Consider the following 21865-nt stretch of genomic DNA (forward strand, 5'->3'; position numbering starts at 1 on the left):
TAAGCAAAGGTTTCCTTTATTACATTTGTTTGTGCTCATTGATAGAGGGCCATTTTTGAAAGGAAATCCGTATGGTTATAAACATAATTTTACACTCATTGCTTGACGACATCACCATCCACGATGCCTCCATTTTGAAGAGACAACGTATTAACTTTCTACCGGACAGTCGTGTTACTAAACATCTTTGCTAATTAAAATTTACTCACCATAAATAACAATACCGGCGGGCAACAACGTGACATTTCCGCTCATCTTTGCACACACTGCTGCTGTGTTTTAACGACGTGAGTGAAAACAGAGTAGCATACCAGTTGGAAAGTACCACCGGTACAGTTAATTTCACACTTGAAGGCACTTACGAGACACCAGTTGAGCAATAGGAATGTGATTTTAATGACAGTTGGTCGTTCACCGGAGTGTGAGGGGTTTTGGGTCAGTTTTTTGTTTCGGTTCTCCACGCTGCTATCAGTGAAAGGCTTCCAGCTTATCTGCTTTGAAGAGGTGTGAGAAAAAAAGAATGACCCGAAAGAACGTGGGGAAGGATAAAAAAGGTAGATAATCTCATCTAACCAAACCATGTCTGTATGGTGAGCAGTGGTTCCGAGCACAAAGGGTTCGGAAGGCGTTCGTTGTTTGCTGGAGTCAACCCCAATCGCTTCATTCGCGTTGGGACAGTTGATCCAACTAAAATCCTAGTCCGTTTTTACCTACTCTCCAAAACGGTGTTCAGCAAAAAAACGGCATGCTCAAAGTGGACAAACCATATGTTTAGAATGTTATGTGGTAATAAACGGGCTCGCTGGTTCCTGTTAGACAAAAAAGGGATGGGATGGAGTTGAGCTTGTCCTGGAGACGAGATTGCCATAGCTGGCATGTAGAAGTACAGCGGATGACAAAACTCTCCCTAAAATGCTCAACCTTTTATAAACTCATTTCCACAACCAGTGGCATCTTGCTCGACCGGCTTCTCGAGTCCAATTAGAGAAGCTCGAGCCATTTCATCACGATAAGCAGCCGCATCGCTACCAAAGCGCATAAGTTTACGAGCGCACTTTTGCACGCGACTCGAGTACCGCCGTACACAGGCATAACAGTGGCTTCACTCAACGAAATGAACCTGCTACGCCGGGTGTCGTTGGCGTCATCGTATTAGCGGCAAGTGCACATGTTACAGTCAATGATATCATATTCATCATCGGTCCCCGAAGAGAGGTGATGTTTCTTTGGTGCTGTGGCATCAAGTGTGTGTGTGTGTGTGTGAGTGTACTTTGTGCCATCCTACGTTGCCTGCAGCTGACTTACATCCGCTAAAGTGTACTGCTGGGGCAAATAGAGCACTGGTTGGAACAGTTGTATGAACAGAACCATGGCACACTTCTGCTCACAACAGTAGTAGTATTGAGCAATAAGGTGTCTTACAAACAAATTTATTTTTAATCTTTAATTGAGAAATTCCAATTAGAGCCGTAAACAGAGTTAATTCCATAAAAACTTGGTTTATGTTATCGAGTAATACTTCAGTTGACTTTTTATGTTTAATTTTTCTCTAAATATATCCAACGGGGTAATATTTTTGACAACGACTGTACCAATCGGCACGCCAACCAACCCTTATCGTTTTTCGATACTCGACACGCCGAAAGCATCAGCACGGTGAAGGGAATGCAACTGCGAATCCATGTGTGGTAGTTAATGTTACTACTGCTCCGATGGTGTGCAGTTCAGGCTGTTTTCCCTCTCGCTCGTTCCATCTCGTTCAAGTTCAATATATATAGGAATGTCGTAAAATTCACCGTGGCAAACACGCACGCATATACACATACCTTCCGGGGAGTTTTCCTTGTGGGAAAAGCGGTTGATGACTCGCAACTCGCGAGATACACCTCCAATGACGCGAATCGAATGCAAATGAACTTTAACGTCTGGGCTAGCAACGGCCTACACTGAATGTCCAATTTTTGACGTTCGGTGCCGATGCGATGGTGAGCACACTCACACACACATACCGCGGTTTTGATGGAGATCTTTTACCTCTTGTGAGTAGTGCATGAACGAGTAGTAAGCGCGAAAGGCCGAACCGCAAACGGAAACGCCGGAAAGAAAGATGAAACAAGATAAGGTAATCAACCATGCGCCTCCACATTTGGGCCGAAGGGATGTGAATGTGTGTGTGTGTGTGTGTGTGTGTGTGTGTGTGTGTGTGTGTGTGTGTGTGTGTGTATGTGTGCATGACCACATAAAAAAGAAACACATTTGCCTAAAAGCGAAAAAAGGAGTATAGGTCGCGTGGTTCATTTCCTTTTTCGCTCCTCTTTCTTTTGCTCTTCTGTTCCGACGTTTCCGACGTCGTATGGCAAACGGAACGTGAAAGTTTAGTTCCGAATTAAGTTATTCTAATTTGATCGTAAAAATACACGAAATTGAAATGGTTTTTTTTGCTGCCTGTCCCTGCCCGTGGGTCCCTGCCCATCTTTTTCCTTTCCTACCCATTCACTTTTGGGCATAAAATTCGGTAAAATATGTGCAACGGGCAGCAGCAGGCTGGCTGGCGTGGAGCGTTGGGCGGCAGCAGCAGGCAGCAACACAAACAAAACGCATACAGTTCCCCCCCCCCCCCCCCCGCCAAGACTGGAGGCATAAAACCGGGAAGCTAATGTTGAAAGAGAAAATCCATTCCTCATATCAAAAAGGTAAACCGATGGGGGGAGGGAAGGAGTTTCCAACAACAAAAAAGCAAAAGAAAAATACTAAAATGGATGGAAAAGGAAGGAATGGGTGTGTTTAGATGGGAAAAAGTGTATGAAAAAAGCAGAATAGTATATATGAGTGTGTGTGTATGTTTAGCCAGTTTCGTAAGAGGTTTTCGTGGCTAAACATACTTTTATTTCCAATACACCTTCTTCTTTTGTGTGGCTCGCTTACCGGTCACCGGAAGTGGCACCCGTTGCGAAAGGGTATGAAGTGGAAAATTGAATGACCACGTACTGTTTATGATAGTATTTCTGTTTTGGCCGTGCTCTCGCACAACACTCACACATATCAGCTTTGGAACACTTTCGGCCCATACCCATACTAAACTCCCCTGTCCACCTGTTTTTCTCTGTGGCTTGTTAAAGTTTTTCGTTTGATGCTGTTGAATTTGCAGTTTCTCGCAGTTGTGGAATTTGCTGTGCTCTTGTTGCTAAGGCAAACCACCCGTTTGATCGGTGCCTTGGAATGTCGTTTTGTTTAGCTTTCCAAAAAAGAAAGAAGTAAAGCATCCAATTTTTTAAAACGAGTTCAAGTTCGGTAAGGGGAAAGTTCGTTTTCTCCCATTTTCAAACGTAAATAATATAGTGCACACGAGCCAAAGCGCTTCGCTATTGGCAAGTGGTGTAAAAGAAAAAAAAAAAAAAGGAAAGCGCAAACCTCCAGCTACCAGAATGGATAGTTTGTTTCATCGAGGTTTGCGTGAATTTTAGCCAACTCAAACAAAGGAGCTTGCCGCTCGCCGCTGCTGCTAGAGAGATGAGGAACGAGATAGAGAACGTACGGAACGTTCTGTTGAGGAACGGCACAGGCACAGGCTGAATGGCTGCCGCGTGTCCGATCAGATAAAAGGCAATGAATGTGTACGAATTTCTTGACGATGCAACGCCATCCAGACGTCTAAAAAGCTCTTCAGGAGGGGAAAAAAGTAGCAACTGGACACATGCTCATGCTTTTGACCCGCTGTCTTCTCCTAGCATTTGGAAGGGCCACAACCAAGAAAGCTCCCCCAAACACACTCGCTAGTGGGGTAGCGAACAGAAGCAGCTCTCCATAAATTTGTACCAAACAAAACGGAACGGTTAATTTTATCTTCCTGCTTTTCTGTGGTGCAAACTTCTAGTTTTTTTTCTGGTATCACTTCTCGCTCGCTCGGCAATGGCAAGTGCACTTCATAGTGCTATGCTATCCTTTCTGGACAAGTGGCGGTCTTGATTCCAAGACACGTTCCGGGGTGTTTTGAAGCGTACATTAAGTGATTTTTGGTTGAGCTCCGTAAACATTCGAATGAAATATGGGACTTTTTGGATTTTTCTCTTTCTTTTGGTTGAGTGTTTTTCCTTAAGATTCAGTTTCCGCTTTTGCTACGGTTCGTTCTCATTTTCCGGTCTCCCCAAAAAGCATTCTTATCTGACACACACATACACACGTACACACGTACACATAAACACGCACACACCGATTGTATTTTGCTCCACACGTTTAGAATGGACATTTATTTGCAATTTTAGCTAGCCCTCGCTTGTTGTTGCGCGCGAGTTCTCGAGCCAAGCGAAATGGAAAAGAAAAGAATGAAGGAGCGAAGAAAAAAAACACACACAAACACACACAAAAATGTCCCAACAGGCCCAGCAGCATTCTTAGTTCGAGTGAGGTGAATTATGTCTTAATTTATTGCCAGCTCGTTGTTTCACTTGCCTTACCGCCCGGTTCGTTTGTATGTGTGTGACAAGCTTGGCATCGGGCGTGAGGGAGCAACGTGTGTTTCTTTTACCGCTCCCTGCACGAGTATCTGACCTCCCGGTAGCACATGGGGCGCTTTCACCCATTGGGCGGCTTGTGTGGGTCACTATTCGAACGGTCCAAGACCGTGCCGGCCTCAAAGACCGAGGCGGAATGGGCCGATTTTTATGGACGACGTGAGGTGCTTTATTTGCTTCGTTCGGGTCTCGGTAAACGGTTTGATTGCTGGCGGGATATGCTGAGACAGCAGCAGCAGCAGCAGCGACGTTCAGCTATCGGCTTCTGCTTGGCCCCGGCGCCTATCGTACCGTGCACCATGATGGTAATGTTCGGGACGGATTCATTTGTCCTGTCATCAAGGCCATGGGTTGTCATGGGCTTGGTGAAGCGAGCCACCGGCGGACGGAAGCGAAAAATAATCTAGGAAAATGGATATAAATATAGTGGCACATTAAAATAAATTTCACATTCTACCTCGTGGGGGAGGGTGGGGATGGGCCAAAGGGACACGAATATCAAAGGTTGTGTAGAATCGGGACATACACGCTGGCTCCATATGATGGACACGAGAGCCGGATAAAGCAAGGCCATTTGCCAGTGTCTTTGAGAAAGCGGTTGGCACTTCGGGCAAGAACAAGATTAGTGGGATTAGATGTGAAAATAGACGATGGGAGTAGAGGAGCGTTTTCTTGCTGGCCGGGTGGTGGTGGTGGTCATAATTGCTGTCGCCCTTCGGGACTGTTAGCAGGGGATTCTCCGAGAAAGCTGTCGTTGGGCTACGGGTCGGAATGAACGAGCAAAGAATGAGAATCTTTCCGTTTGGAATGTGCTCATGAAAAAGGGATTACAATTTGCTTTACAAACTGGAAAAGGTGATCGTGTAAATTGGATTGTAGTTATGTATGGGGTTAATTTGTTCCTCCAGTCTTTGATGCTCTTGTAGTCGATTATGACAATTACAACTGTTAAGTATTATTCATTTTGTTTATGAGATTACATGTATCTGAATAAGAAAGACAGGTATTGATTTTGTATTGAAAAATGATGTTTGATATTTGATTACATTACTAGACGCCTAAAGGTATGCAATGAGCAAGAAAAATGCCACTTATTTTGAAAATAACACTTCATAATGGCTATTTTTACCATTTGACAACAACAATCAACCATAAAATGTTGGAGACAAAAAAATAAACTATAAAACTATTTTAATAAATATTTCAAATCACATTCGAGGCCTCCATCGAGGATACTCTTCATTGTTTAGATCGGAAGGCCATACAATCTTTACATAGAACGCTTCGCACACAAAGCATTAAATGCTTAACCGATGAACTTCAGCACTCGCAACCAAAATGAGTGTGTGTGTGTGTGTGAGTGTGTAATAATGAACGTTTAATGAACACGATTCATTGTTTCGGTAATAATTTATCGCTCACCTCGCTCATAATTGACCCCAAACGGGGCCGATGCAAAATTTATGAACTTCACTTTACTAGTCCCTTATTACTCACACACGACGGCAAACGGAAGGGACGGCACTTGCTCATCTAACAGGGACGAGCTTCCACTTTTATCGCCAAATCGCTCCCGAAGCGGTGCTGGATTGGGGTGGGATCAAGGCTAAAGGCTATCCCACAGCATCGTTACCGCGCTACACCAAGGCGGATCAAGGCGAGCGAGCTCATGGGACAAAAAAGGGTTTCACAATATCTCGCAGATCCGGAGAGCGAGAATGAGGGAAAGAAAAACAATGTCCCGTGCTGAAAAAAAAAAGAAAAGACAAACACCGCTGGTGCGAAATGCCGGAACAGGATGCCGGCCCATCCAGTTGTGAATGGGAAAATTTACAACGTGCAAAGCCGGATGTGCAACTTGATTTTTATCAAAATTCTCATTATGTAATAAATAAAGTTTGCCCGTTCAGTTCGGGCTCATGGTGCCTTGCCAATGTGTCCGATGTGTGTACCGCCTCACTGTGGAGCTTCACAGTGGGGGACCAACACACTCACACACTGCTGGGTGGGGTTAGATTTGGCGACAAGATATGTCAGCGCCGTGGCTTCCTTTTGCCCCATTTGGGTGGAACAAGTGCATCCTACAGGTCAGTGGACTTGGCTTTGGTTCGCTGGTGCCGAGCGTCCAATCTCATCCTTCCGGAGACGGGGTCGGGGTCGGTTGTTCTGTTGTTTTTTCGCTTCACGTGTATGTGACTATGTTTGGTGCCGCGGGAAGAGCGGGAAATTTGTGCGACCGACCGGCTTTATCTTGCTGCGCGAAAGGGCAGCAAAAACTCGGCACCAGCGGCTCAAGTGTTGTCGAGTTTCATTTTCACGTCGTGGAGGATGTATGTGTTTTTATTTCGTGGCTTTCGTGGAGACGTTCTCGCCAGCCTGAGACTGTGTTGTTGGGAATGGGGGGGGTTTTGTGTGCTGTGCTTGTGTGAAGATGGTTTTTATTTACGTACCGTTGCTTAACGTACTGCTCAGTGCAATCTTTTTTCGAAGCGTTTTTTTTGTTCGTTCAGTGCTCTTTATTCCCATTTCATCCTAAACTTTGAACAGTGCCGGAATAGTCGGACAGGTTCCAGGGATGAAATTTATACGACTTGATGTCGTCACAGCAAGCACCTCGCAGGCATGTGGTGAATAGATACATTTTTTATGACTCTTGTTGGTGGTAGACTGAAGATGAGATATTTTTCATGTCGTGGATTCGTTGTTTTTCTTCTAGCAACTCTCATGAGGTGAAGTACTCTCTGAATGTTACCTAAGGACTTTAATATGTAACAGTATTTCGGTGAAACCGTAGAATTTTTGCCACTATTACAGCTTTTTTCATTGAAATAACTCTTCATCAATTTACGTCACTCTTCATCTTTTAGTCCATATTATCCACGTGTTTAGTTTTCTCACTATCAGCTAAGAATGTGTAACATCATTCCGTCCTTAATTTGCTGATCATGCTACAAAAAATGCTCCCCTAATCGACCCGCAATAAAAATGCTTCTCAACACACATTCCTTGAGGGCACGGTCCTCGTTCCCTTCCATTAATTTATTAAGACATTCTGGGGGTAAATCTGTTCTGACGGAAGTATTCGGCCGCGAATCACGATAAATGGTCATAAATTAGCGCCGATTAGCCTACCGCTCCGATCACCTAGGACCAAAATAGGTAAAGTGTATGGAAAATACACCCCACACACTCACTCACACAGCTAACCTTTTACTGATGCCAGAAAGCGTCAAAGATGGAAAGCGCTGGAAAGTAAAACGGAAAACAGGAAAAATTAATCACTCCGCCCGTGTCCGTGTTGCTTTGGTGGCCTTTTTTTTCGGGGCCTACCGTACCGTGGAAATCGAAGCTAGATTGGTAGAATTCTTCACGCAGCAACAACAGCAACAACTCCACGCTGTTTTGCTACATTTAGAACCGCGGCTCAATCGCGGCTGGATTTAAAAGAAAGCCTTTCAACAAAAGGCCAAAGAGCGCAACTATTTTTGGTGGGGCCGTTTTGCTGTTTGTTGTGTTCTGTACTGTGGCGGAAAACGAATCAACACAAGGGGTGAAAAAATGGCACACAGCAAAACAAAAACAACGCCAGCTCAATGACTCCAGCGCACGGCAGGAAGGCTTAGTGCAATGGTTGTAATTTTTATGGCCCCAGCGATAATTATCGTGGCGGAAGAAGAAATGGCCCGGCAAACCGGCCCAACTCCTGTCCAGCGGGCGGCATTTCACGCTTTCCCACTGTGCTTGCCGTTGATCTTGGATAAAGTGATTAAATTGATTTCGATAAGCCGTCAATGGTGAGTGGGGCGTGCTCTCTGTGTGTTGCTGCTTCTGTTCCACCAGCGGAACTGCGTGCGAGGTGCGTTATCGAACCGGACCCGTTGGACGGTCGTTGTTGTTGTGGGTACAAATTGGTGGCAGCCAACAATAGGGAGAGAGAGAGAGAGGTGAAACACGAGGCGAACGAAAATTGGTGGTAGTATTTACATAATTTCGTAACGATTATTTGCCGATAAGTGATAATTAGGGCGCATGCAATATGCGCCCAGCACGAATCGTGGCCTTGCCGAGCGGAGAAAAGGTCGTAAGCTTAAGGGTAGCGTTCTGATAAGGGCTTTTGGGCTATGAAAGTGTGTTTTGATTGAGGTTTTCATAGCGTTAGGCTGCTGGTTGTTTCAAGGATTAAACGAGCTTATTGCAATAAGAGTTTTACAATTTATAGGATATTTTAAAGCACTTTGGAATTTGCTGTTCAATGCAACGAAGCTTTAAAAAAAGATACGGTTTGTAGCGCCTAAAAGTATGCAATGTGATGCTGCAATGTTTTTTTTATACTGCTCTTGGAAAGATTTAAACCTGCAATTTCTATCCGTGGAAGGCGTTGGATGAAGTGCAATCTGAGCCGTTAAAAATGTTTGCCTTTAGTTTTAAAACTCTTGTCACCCAAAATGCCTACAAGGAGTTAGACGAAAGACAAAAAAAGCCACTCAAATTTGATCAAACAGCCAATTGAAATTCATGCCTATTCGTGAGCTCGAATTAGATGCGCATTGGCAAAATCAGGCCAAACCGAAGCCAAAAGCGGGAAGGACCGAAAATGAAAAAGACCATTGTTCCGCGTGTTTGTTCAATTTCCCACACCGACGTTCGGTGCATTAAAATTCACTCAAGAAACGGAAGATTTGGTGCATGTTCAATTGATTCGTTGCTCAAATCGATCAAAAGTGCATCGTCGTACATTTCTTTATTGAAAGAGAAGCGGAGCGAAAGAAAAGCCGTATAAAAGAGCCATACAACTAGTACGACTACGATTGGAACATTCATTTCCAGAACGGCAGAAAAAAGGGAAGCAAAGAAAACGGCCACATAATCATTTATCTCGATTGGTTTTGGTCTCGCACGCTTTAATCACAACGGAGCGCATAAAATATTTGCTTGAAAATTCTCGCTCATTGCTAGCGAGAAGCAGCAGCTTTGCAAAGGAAATGGAGGCAGCAAAGGAACCGAACCTGAATGGCTTCCCCTACAAAGCGCTCAGCGCTTTTACAAGACACTTACTCATCCCCCTTGCCCCTGGGAGTAGGATGAATTGAACGGTGTGGAAAATTCGCCAAATGGTTCTTCCCCGGAATCGGGTGAATGGGTTGGAAAATGAGAATGGTTCTACGTCTGCTCGCTCGGGGCCGGCCCGGAGCTCACCTACTTTATCAGATTTATAAAATCCATAAAAACAATAATACGGTTTTAATATAATCATACATTAAATTTTATAGGACATCATTCAGTGTGTTATTATGTGCGGATGTGCGAGCCAGACCGGAAGCTGGTCGGTCGGTCGGTCGATGGGACGGTTTCGTTGCTGGCAAAGGAATGTCTCACAATTCTTTCCATTGCTCGGTACGATTGGGTACGAAGTGTGTGCCTATCGGAGCAATTCTATCGACGCCAAATCCATAGAGACACACACACACACACACGCATGAAGAGGAAGAAAAGGAGCATCATCCCGTACTTACTCTGCCTCTCCATACATCTCACTAGAAAGGTGCATCGGTTGGCCGAGATGAAGATAGAACGGCTCAGCTTTGTACCGTCGCCCGAGCGGCCAAACGGGATGCCAAATTGTTATGGCCGTTGTTGGGCTATTACTATTTGTCGTACAGGTTTTATGCTCCTTTTCCAGGAGGGTGTGTGCTTTCACTCGGTGCGAGTGGTCGGGATCGGTTGATGGCAGCAGACTTTTCGTTGCCGGCTCGTGAAGATTCATCGTTCACATTGTTCTAACGAGCAAGCGGGCTCGGCTTGCTTTCCATTCACGTTCGATAGTAAGCGATTACATGATTTATGTTAGTGTTATTTTATTGTTCTTCAAAGCGGGTGACTTCTTTCCCGGGATGAAGTTGGACGGTTTGAAGGGTCGGGGAAGTAATAAGGAACCGTAAGCGGATCTGCTTACTGTGTTCCCATGTTTGATTGTGTAATCGAAAGAGTATGTGATCGGAATGGCTTGTTTTTGATGTACTTGAGCTACCCAAAGGTTGTACAGTGTGTGTATGGGTAAAGATGAGTAAGACTGGTAATGATATGGATTATGCTCAACGATGTATTCTACCTTAAAGCGTTTGGAAGTTTAAACATACATGATGTCTTATCGTTCGTCGTAATGTGCGATTGTCATCATACATTCCCCATTCCATGCATACTTTCCCCCGAACAAAGCGCTCCAAACGCTTCACCAAACTTCCCCATATGCAAATATTAAATTAAACTACACTGCCAGAGAGCACCACTTACTTATCAGATTGCTGGCATTACACGACCAAGCAGCTTGCTGTAGTGTCCCTCACAAAAAAAAAAAAACACGGACATGTAAAAGAAACCATATGCTGCAAAAGGGGAATGAAAATCTGTACAAAGTCATTCCACTCGCGCACGATGGCAAAGCAATGCTCATTGCATTCAATTTCTCCTGATTGAAATCGGGTAATGCAACGGCACGGCAGACTACAACAGAATCGCACATTAACCACGTTGGTTTGCGTCCTCGGTTTGCTAGCGAGATGAGCCAGCGATGTTCTGGGCGCTGTAAAACTGCAACAAAAGATTGTCGTTTGCATCTCATTAGCCAAGACAAGACAAGACGCACAACAGCAACAAGCGGTAGTGAAGTGGACCGTTTCATCGGGACAGCATCTTTCCCAGCTTTCCCAGGAGTCTCAATCGGAACGGAAAGCGGAAAAGGAAGATTGAATTTCATGCTTACAGAGCAAATCAGGAAGTGTGGTAGAGTGCATGTCACAGTAAATGTCGCCCCGGAATTGGTTACTTTTGGCACACGTAGCCGGCAAGAGTGCAGGTTTTGCAAGAACTGGGCCACTCGAAAAAAAACGACCAACGTCGGAAAAAAGGCATTCTTCCACTTGCTCCGAAGCTAACGCACGCTTACTTACTTACGTGCGGCAACATTAAATTTATTCCAATTCAGTTTGCTATTTGGCAATTTCTTTCGTGCCTTGCTCGATTCGTCCCTAAAACATCCACAGCGCGATTTTGGAGCGGCTTGTTGGAGGCCAGATAAGGAACGACGGGAAAGTAAAAATCATTACTCCACCCGCGAAGTTTGCTGGAGGAAGCCAATTGCACGAAAACACAGTAAATTGAACTACCTTCTCAATGCTTCGGTGCAATCGTATCCTTTTCTTTCGCCTTTTTCAATGTCTTATCGGATATTCGTGGGTCTCAGAAAAATAAGGCATTTCACGTAGCGCTGCTTCCCACGCCCATTTGATGTGCCAGTGGCCGTGCTAGGCCAGATGCCGGAAGTTTGTGGGTAAACTCCCCCTTTCGGAAGAGAATTTCACAATCACAAATCGGCGCACGGCTGAAGACGGAATTTGGAATGCATAAATTTAACCCCGGGGAGCGACCCCAGCAACCGAAGCCAGCCCGAAATAATTAGATAAACGAGTCCGCCGGAAAACAAGAAGAAAAGCACATACGCCTTCGCGGACGAAAAAAAAACCCCTCTTGCGCCTACGTAGCCAAAGAACGAAGAACAAAACGGTGAACGGTTGGTTGGGTGACACGACCTCTGGCTGGTTCGTCTCTTGTTTTTTCTTCTTCTTCTTTTTCTGCTTCCAAAACGAGAAGCTTCGGCAAAAAGCTTCAGCGCTTTGGTTGGTGGAAAAACGATCCCCATCCCTTCGCCAGAGCGTGTGAGCGGGAGGAAGCGAATGTGTGTGATAGCAACAAAAAAGGGGGCCCGAGCAGGCGCGCCATAGAGATAACAGCAGGCAGGAACGGGATGGTTGAGCGCCGTACCGGAAAAAGCGAGCGAGCAAGTTGCTTTTTTGCCCGCGCGGTAGGGAAAAAGAGAGCTTGCGTGGGAAACTGGTGGTGCTGGTCGTCGGAAAACGAGACGACCTAACGACGATGAAACGTCTGATAACACGACTGACGGACGACGACGACGACGACGAACATAGTTGCTTTTCCCTGGTGCTAGGTAAGCGCAAAAGGACGCGCTCGCTCATCGTCTCGTCTTTATCGGCCCGGCTGGTGGCTGGTGTTGGGGGGGAAAAACAACAAAATAAAACATCCCCAATTAGGGCACCCGGAGCCGGTTGAGGATGAGGTGCAGTGGGTGAAGCGTGAGAAAGTTGTGCTTTATGTTCGTGTGTACGGGCTGCGAGGCGAGAGCAGAACATTCCAACCGGAGGGTGGATGCCTTGCTGTTTTCCCCAAAGCAGGATGGCACTATGTGCTGTGAGATGTGAGACACAAAAAAAAGGATCCGTTTCTGTACCTGCGTGGTAAGCATTTTGCTCCTCTTGCGTGGGTGGATCGTGGGGGTGGGGTTTTGATGGGAAATGGGAAAACCGAGGGGCAAACTTTTCGAAGCAAAACGGACTGGTGGCGGGTGATGTGTTTCTGTTTTTTTTCTTTTAATGAGAACGAGATGAGGCGTCCGTGTTGGTGATCGTGGATGGTGTCTGTGTGTGTTTTTGGGTAAATTAAATGCTTGCAGCTGAGACGAACCGACCCACGGTGGTTGAGGTGAAGTTGTTATGGGTTAGAAGGATGGTTTTTGAGGGTGATTTAAGGTAATTTTCGTGTATTTGAAGGAAGTTTATAAAAGGGCTATAAGTTGCAAAAAATGACAAAAAAAAACAAAGTTTGGAAATAGATTTAATTATTAATTAAACACAATTTACAAACAAGTTTTAGCACAATGAATGACTTCGATTTTTATCTTTTATCAAACATATCTTAATCAGTTACAATCGATGATGGTGAACTTATAGTTTACACTGCTAAATGAAGACAAAATTCATGTATTTGTTTACTGTTACTTATCGTTCTGCATTTCATTCTATTTGCAGGAAATTGCGGCCATCCTAATCAGCTTCGATAAACATTCCGAGTGGCAGTCGAAGGAAGTTAAAACGAGGTACGTTTAAAGTTGCCATACCATATCGCTCTAGATGTATGCTTAATGTGTCCCTTGCCCTCTTTGCCCTCTTCTAAAACAACCCATCTTATTCAGTATAAAGCATGAACAAATTAATAATAAACTTGGACAGAGACACAGAGACTCTTGTCACCATAAAACCCTCCTTTCGCGAACAAAATGGAAAAGAATATGTCGAGACACAGCCACCACTGTTCCCACTCTGGGCTGTAGGGCAGCACCCGTGGGAGACAAACATAAACGAACATATTTCATAAATTCAGCGGCAGTGCGCGATGAAGACGACTGGTTCTCCTAGCAGGTTAACTGTCCGTGTCGCGTAACAAACTGAGGTAAACGGTTTATGATGATTTTCATTCTCGCTACCAAAGAGCGACAACAAGAGGGAGTTAGTGATGTGCCGTAAAAAAGGCCGGCGTGCCTGTCAAGCGTGTTTAGTGCGAACGGTTTCTTTTGCCAGACAGGTGGCATCCTTCGCCCACCCCGAAGCGCACCATAAACGACTCACTCATCACATCTTGGGACATCTTGTTCGGGACCAGCCAGCTCGGGGAGGGTGTCTTTTTCATTCCTGTCCTTCCTTTGCTCGACTCTCGAGGGAAGATTTATTCGCACAAACACATATTAATTTCACTTTATCACCTCGCTCAACAAGGGCGCGGATGATGCTTGGATTCTTGCTGGCAGTGGGGTTCGTTTCCCTCAACACACAGTTCAAAGCGTTCCACACTTTGGGGCACCCATACACACACACATACAGGTTTGTCAACATTATCAACATAAACGTGTCAGTGTGTCTGTGTGGAGCTGTGGACACCGGAAGATATACCTATTTATGATTATTGTGTGATGTAATTTTAAACATTTTATTTCCCAACCCGATGGAACGGACTTTTCGTCTTCGGTGGAATGAGCTGGCTTGCACCCGTTCGTGCCGTTCCGTTGATGGAAGGTGTAAATAAAGGACCCTTCTTCTTAGTGTCCCCAAAAACACACACAGACACAGTTGGAAGAGTAGCGAATGGTTTATAGGGTGTTTGCATTAGTGAGCAAATTTATTGCCGTGATCCCTTTTTTTTGAAGAGCTGACGTAGGCTTACGGTGCTGAAGCGTGTGCCTACCGGGGCATGTGGTCATTTTTGGGGGTTCCCTGACCCCTCTCCTGCTCGGTAAACCTTACGATAGGGACGACCTAGTTTTTCGTTGACCGATAAGGTTTCCGTGTGCTGTGTGCGTTTTTCCGTGGCATTTTATGTTCTGTTTAGCGCTATTCTTCATAAGTCCGACGTTATGAATGGGCAGCAAATGGGATTTAGATAACAGTGACACTGGTCAGCGAAGTTTATCGCTTGTTCTGAGGTTATACGGACAATGGAATATGTTTTATGTTTAGTAGTACGCTTCATTTATTTAGTTGATGATTGTGTTTTTTGCTGTTTTTTTGTTGATGATATTCTTTTTTCTGTTAATTATTTAATTTCTTGGCGTTATATTTTCACACTTTTACTGTTTTCAATGACTATGAAGCATGATTTAAAGTTCTTTCTATTCTTTTTAATTCTTCCCAATTGTCTGAGAACTCATTGCTTCAGCAATCTTTCAATTTTGACAATTCTGATTGTTATTTGTTTTCTACGAGCCTTGAAGCCTCATTACTTCTCATACACTTTGATGCCCAATAATTCACCTCCTATTAGCCTTTTCCGATATGATGCGTGATGCGTTAAGTGTTGCCGGTACAGCTACAGGTCACAGCACCATTTAGCAAACATTTTCCCTCAACAATGATTGGCTCGGACCAATTACTCAAAACTCAAATGCTTGGCGTACTTTAGCAGCCTTTAGAATCGGAAAGGCAAAGCTTTTCTGCTTGAGTGTGTTTGTGTGTTTGAGTGTGTGAGTGTATGTGTGCCAGTTCCATACGCGTACACCCAGCCGTACAGGCCCACCCGGGTATGCACTTTGCATCGCGAATTAATTAAAGACCCTTTACCATGCACCACCGGATGGGAAAGTTTCGACGAACGCATTCCTGCTCCGGGTGGCTTGCGAACAGAGCCGTTCGAGGGAACAAGTTAGGCTGTACGCTTTCCGGTTCCGCTGTATAAGTGTGTATGCGTGTCTGGGTGTGTGTGTGTGTGAGATGGAAAACACGGAGGAAGCATGCATGACTAAAAAGGCAATTTATATCCTTTCGCGCGCGCTTAGAAATCCTAGCCTACCAGGATCTACCGCTAGGTGCGTTCGTTCGCTGCTCTTCCCACTGGAACTGGAAACTGTGGCAAGCAGTGGCACCGTACTGCTGCCGTACCGCTGGCAAACTATGTGGGTGGCTTCTTTCAGCAAGGGGTGGGTGGAAAATAAACTGTCGCGCGTTTGTTCTTCGAGCGGTACCGCGCGCGATCGCTGCCCCGCGCATTTCGGTTGCGTTCGTTGGTGCTTGGGAAAAATATGTGAGAAGTTAATTATTCGCTTCCACCCGGAAGTGTGTACGTTGCGGTGGGTCCCGTGTGCCGGCCATTTCGAAGGCGCAGCTCAATGTGGGGTGCGTATGGATGTGTGCAGGATTGGAAATTTATTAGCATCACCGATAAACTACTTGGCGTCGGCTTTTTCCCATCGGTTGACAAATAAATTGGGTTAAGCTAGTTAGTCTGGAAACCCCGGTGCGCTGGTTAGCTAATGGTATGCAATACAATAGTTTTGCGTGTAATACGTTTCACTGTGCAGCACACGCCTGTGCTGCTTGTCTGAGTGAGGAGTGAAAAATGGCAACACGTCCCTGCTTAACAGGCAACCCGGCCTATGGGAGTTAATTAACTGCGGAAAGTAGATGAAGATAGTTTGCAGCACAAGAAGCAAGAAGTAATTAAAGGTAAGCCCTTCTCGCGTAATTATGGCGAGGGGTTTGTTTTTAAAACGAGCGATTAAAGGCGTTTAAACAACTGCTCTAGGTAGGTGTTTTTGTAACGCCTCAGACCGGCTTTTGGCCGGAAGTGAATGGTGTCGGAACACATTTTCTAACATGATACGTGCATCGTTACAACAAAACGGGTTTAATACTTAGGTTTTTGTATAAATCACCCTCACGTCCTTTAATTGCACGTCCGTAATGAAAGACATTCAGTTAAAACGGGTGTAACGCCTTCGTAATTGATACTGAAGCACCTGTAAAAGCGATTGATAATTATGTCATTACGATCTGACCCGAAAGGGATGGTCAGGGAGCTCTTTGCACTCAAAGATGGTCTGCTAAATGGACTCTCTACCAGCTCATTGATCTTTACACTCCTTAAACCTTACCACGCCTCCGGAAAGTTGATGTCAATATAATTAAATTTAACAACATATCCAATCAACCGAAAACCACCCCACGAGAGGGAGAGGTTGCCCAATTTTCACATTTTTAGTACACAGTCGTCCCAACGGACGGACCAACGGGACGTGTGCAAACCGCAAACCTTTAAATACCTTCCGCTCTGAAGGGAATGTATTTGCCCTTAAACACCTTACCGTACCGCAGGAGGGTTTCTACCACGCGTCACCTTTTTCTCCGCTCCGGCTCGAAGGACCAAAACAGTGCCGGCACGTTTGCCGGATTATCATCGCCACGTGCCAAGCCCGGGCGCAAGCAAATGGAAATTAAAATGGGTCATTAAATTTCATTCGACGGTAACGATCCGTTTTCTTTTCCACTCCCGTACCTGTGTCGGTTGGTGGTTGGTTTGTGTGAGGTGTGTGTGTGTGTGTAAGACTTAGGAGGTCGCTCTACCGGAACGGTTTGGTGTTTCTGATGGGGGAAGATTGGTGCGAAAAGGGACTTCTTTGGGAGGTAGGGGATACCTGGAACGCATCAAAGTTAAGTGGTTAATGATGAAGTGGAATAAGCGCACGGGAAGATTAAGAGTGTTAGGGTTTTTGTTATTCAATAACCTCCAAAAACTGGTACAACATTATTATGACACTAAACACTGTCGTTTTAATGGAAAGTGATGGTATTTTTTCATTCTCTATTCCCCGTTTTGCTGCAGACCGAAAAGCGGCTCGATGCTGCTGTACTCGCGCAAAAAGGTGCGCTACCGGCGCGACGGCTACTGCTGGAAGAAGCGCAAGGACGGCAAAACGACGCGCGAAGACCACATGAAGCTGAAGGTGCAGGGTACGGAGTGCATCTACGGCTGCTACGTCCATTCGGCCATCCTGCCCACCTTTCATCGGCGCTGCTACTGGCTGCTCCAAAATCCGGACATTGTGCTGGTGCACTATCTGAACGTGCCGTACCCGGACGACAACAAGATGGCCGTGATCACGCCCAACCTCGCGCTGTGGGGCGACAAGAAGGAGTGGACCAAGGAGGAGTTGGTCAGTCAGCTGAAGCCAATGTGTAAGTTTTGGAACACCAAAATCAGGAGGGTGAAACATTTATTGACGACACTGGATGTTTAGTTTTCCCCACAGTTTTCAGCGAGGACGAACCGGACACGGCGAACGAGATCGAAATCTCGACCGCCGAAACGGTGGAAGCGATCGTGAGCCAGCTGATGGAGAAGCAACGCATGGCCCGCCAGACGGCGCTGGTGAAGCAACTCGAGTGTGGCTGCCCGGACGCAAACTGTGCCGACGGGAAGTCCTGCTCGCATCCGATGCGCCGTATCAGCGCGGCCAAGAGCGTCCAGGAGCTGGGCAAGCGGTCGGATGGGCATGCGGGCGGTGGTGGTGGTACGGCACCGAACGTACTGATCGGTTCCAGGGTAGGTATTACGCTCACCCGCTCACTCGAAACCACAAAATCTCAATTACGTTTGAGCACAATCTATTGATGTACACTCCATTTGCCATTTCCATAGATGTATCCCCGATGGTTGGATAATCGAAGGATGGCGACGGGACGGGTCGAGCAGCAGCAGCAGCAGCAGCAGCAATCGCAACACCCGTCCTCGCACACCATCCTCGACCCGAACGGGGCGCGTGCCATCACGCCCAAGACGCTCGACACGTCGATACACTTCCAAGTCATTCCTACCTCGGTGCAGAATTCAATTAGGCCCGGCGGCAATCAGAACGCTTCCGCCCTGGGGACGCTGAGCATCAGCAACGGTAGCTCACAATTAACAAGTGTCAGCGGTCACATTACAAACGGCATCGTCGGCTCGCAAGCCAATCATCTCGGTGGGCATCGGTCGGCCATGATTATCACAAGCAATCAGCATCAGCAGCAGCAGCAGCAACAGCAGCAGCAGCAACATCATCAACAACAGCACCAACATCACCAACATCCCCAGCAGCATCCCAATGTGCATGGGCATCCTCACCACGGGCATCCTCATGCCCAACAGCAACATACGCTTACGATGAACGGTAACAGTAATTCGTCCAACAGCAGTAGTAACGGCAGCAACAGCAACAACAGTACCAGTAATAATAACACCAACAACAGCAACACCAGCGTAAGCACCAGTGTCGGTAGCAATCAATTAGCCACCCTCGGCCACTCGAGTCAAGTGACGGCGTCGAACGGCACCGACCGGCCGAACGCTACGAACGGCGTACCTGCGACTGCTCGCGATGCGAACATTAATCTTAACGGCAGCAACGAGAATCATATATCAATGATCGGTTCCACCGGTCAGGGCAGCAATCGTGCATCGAACGGCGGCGGTGGCGGCGGCGATTCGAACGCTACCAATGGCACGCTGTCGAATAGTGGAGGCAGCAACGGCGGCCAGAGCCAGGGTACGACGGTTCATCATAATCGAATCTCGGTCAATGGTAACGGTGCAACATCGACACCGCCGCTGGTGCTTAGCTTGGGGCAGGTGCGTTTTTTTTCTTTTTCGAAGGGAGTGTTAAGGACTTGAGGAAAATTACTATAATGACCCTTTTCTTTCGCTGCCATTCATTTCTAGAACCTTGGAGGACCGGGCAGCTTGCTGATACTGAACCAAGGCAACCAGCAGCAGTCGTACGTTTGTCAGCAGGCGCAGCACCAGAAAGCGAACGACGGCAAGGACCACGATGGGTCGATCAAGACCGAATCATCCGCTGGTTCGGTGGCGAAGCAGGAAATGATGGACGCGTCATCTTCGCCCGTCCCTTCACTATCGCACCATCAGCAGCGACAGCCGTCCCAGCAGTCGAACAGCTCCCCGTCATCCGCCACTGGCGGCAGCTCCGATAAGCAATCGTTCGATAGTCTGTTTGGCTATCAGGATCAGACACCGATGGCCAGTCCGGTACAAAGCATGGAAAGTAGCAGTGGCGGCGGTGGCGCTGGTGGTTCCGGTGGTGCCCCAACAACGCACCACCACGACAATCTACCGTTCTTCAACGAAACGCTCGATTTGTCGCAGGAAGATATACAGAAGACGCTGAGCGCCAACATGCCGCTCGGGGGGCATGTCGCCGGCCACGACACTGCGCCGACCGATGACGCCATGAACGGGGAGATCAATCCGATGGACTTTATCGAGAACTGTGGCGATAATCACGGCACGGTCGATGACGATGTGTTTGTGAATCTGGACGCGTTCGATATGCTGGTAGAGTTCCCCGAGCTGGAGCTGGATGCGAAGAGCGAGTTCCTGCGCTCGGATGACGGGACGGACGACACTGCCGGTGGGGCGGGCGATCTCGCCGGTGACAGTGGCAGTGAGCTCGGCCAGTACAAGCATCAGGTACAGAGTGCATCGCAGCAGCAACAGTCATCGCAGCCGCTGCCGAACGCGTCCACCATAACGGACTTTAGCCCGGAATGGGCGTACCCGGAGGGTGGCATCAAGGTGCTGGTGACCGGGCCGTGGAGTGCCAGCTCCGCCTATACAGTATTATTCGACTCGTTCCCGGTGCCGACCACGCTCGTGCAGGACGGTGTGCTGCGGTGCTACTGCCCGGCGCACGAGGTCGGCATCGTGACGCTGCAGGTCGCCTGTGATGGTTTTGTGATATCCAATGCGGTCAACTTTGAGTACAAATCTCCGCCAAAGTTCGAGACGAAGTGCGAGGGCAACGGGAACGATATGCTGTACAAGTTCAATCTGCTCAACCGGCTGGAGTCGATCGACGAGAAGCTGCAGATAAAGGTTGAGCCGGGAGAGCTGGTGAGTAGGGCGCTGGCTCTCGTGTGTCGATCGTTGGGACCGGGTGTTAACCTTTCTTTATGTTTTCGCTTGTTTCCTTAGCCGGAGGATACGCTCCTCTTCAAGCAGAATAACTTTGAGGATCGACTTGTGAACTACTGTGAAACGCTTACCGCTAAAATGTGGCGCTCTGTAACACCTGGTCCGTTCATCGATAAACACCAGGGCATGACGCTGTTACATCTGGCGGCAGCTCTCGGATATGCCAAGCTGGTACGCACGATGCTTACCTGGAAGGCTGAGAACTCCAATGTCATACTGGAGGCTGAAATCGATGCCCTCAGCCAGGACAAGGACGGTTACACGCCGCTGGTAAGTTCGGCTTCAAGCAAGTCTATCTTACCACGCGCAAACGTGCTCTGTTTCAACTCTCCCCTATCTCCTCAGACACTGGCCTGCGCCCGGGGCCACACCGAGACGGCGATCATACTGTACAAGTGGAACCAGAACGCGCTGAACGTGCGCAACAACGCGCAGAAGGGCCCGGTCGAGGTGGCGCGCGACTACGGCCACGGTGAGCTGGCCCGCGAGCTCGAGCGGCAGGAGAAGGAGCGGCTCAGCCAGCAGCAGCGCACACCAACCAGTGCTTCCATTCCGACGCTTGCCTCCATCACGTCGTCGACGACGGCTTCTTCCGGCACGCATTCCTCCGCTTCCTCCGCTTCGCCAAACGCATTGCCAACCAGCTGCTCGAACCACTCTTCCAGCGCCTCCTCACCGTCGGCCTCGCCGGCCCAAGCGTCCCAGGATCTGCTCAGCAATCTGAACGAAAGCAATAGTAGCAGTAGCAATGGTAGCAACACCAGCAGCAACAGTAGTACAGCTGACTGTAAAGCCCCGGACGGTAATAACAACCTGCAGTCGGGTGGTATGAGCAGTGATCTGCACTCGCTGACGAACGATGCATCCGGGACGATGCACAACTTCCTGAACCTGAACCAAATCTTCAGCTACGGCGAGGGCCTGCACGGGGCGAACAGCGATAGCTGCAGCAACGACAACTTCGGTCTGGTGGCGGCCTTCAATCCGTCCCTCTCGCCGACGGGTCTTTCGCCGTACAGCGAGATGAAGGGTTCCTGCTCGTCCACCGGGTCGCAGGGCGGCGGTGGGCTACACTACGGGCTGGAGAACACCAACTCCAATCCGATGCTCTCGAACGCACTGTCACCGAACTCGGACAGCAACCGCAGCCATGACGGTGTGTTCTTGCGGCCCGGTGCCGTCTACTCGAGGTATGTTTTTGAGTGCTG

The 21865-nt window shown here is 47.5% G+C and overlaps 1 protein-coding gene across 9 annotated transcripts in view; it reads left to right on the forward strand.

The window, feature by feature from the left end:
- Window positions 1–21865, forward strand: part of LOC120950193 (uncharacterized) — a 183366-nt gene that overhangs the window by 149920 nt on the left and 11581 nt on the right. For all 9 annotated transcript variants that reach the window (XM_040368015.2, XM_049606723.1, XM_040368019.2 and 6 more), the window contains 7 exons: window positions 13391–13458; window positions 17511–17863; window positions 17926–18230; window positions 18327–19295; window positions 19386–20576; window positions 20658–20927; window positions 21003–21847. In XM_040368015.2, the coding sequence (XP_040223949.2) occupies window positions 13391–13458; window positions 17511–17863; window positions 17926–18230; window positions 18327–19295; window positions 19386–20576; window positions 20658–20927; window positions 21003–21847 (4001 nt within the window). The remainder of the gene's footprint in view (window positions 1–13390; window positions 13459–17510; window positions 17864–17925; window positions 18231–18326; window positions 19296–19385; window positions 20577–20657; window positions 20928–21002; window positions 21848–21865) is intronic.

The sequence above is a fragment of the Anopheles coluzzii genome, chromosome 2, assembly GCF_943734685.1.
Source record: "Anopheles coluzzii chromosome 2, AcolN3, whole genome shotgun sequence".
Classification (NCBI taxonomy): domain Eukaryota; kingdom Metazoa; phylum Arthropoda; class Insecta; order Diptera; family Culicidae; genus Anopheles; species Anopheles coluzzii.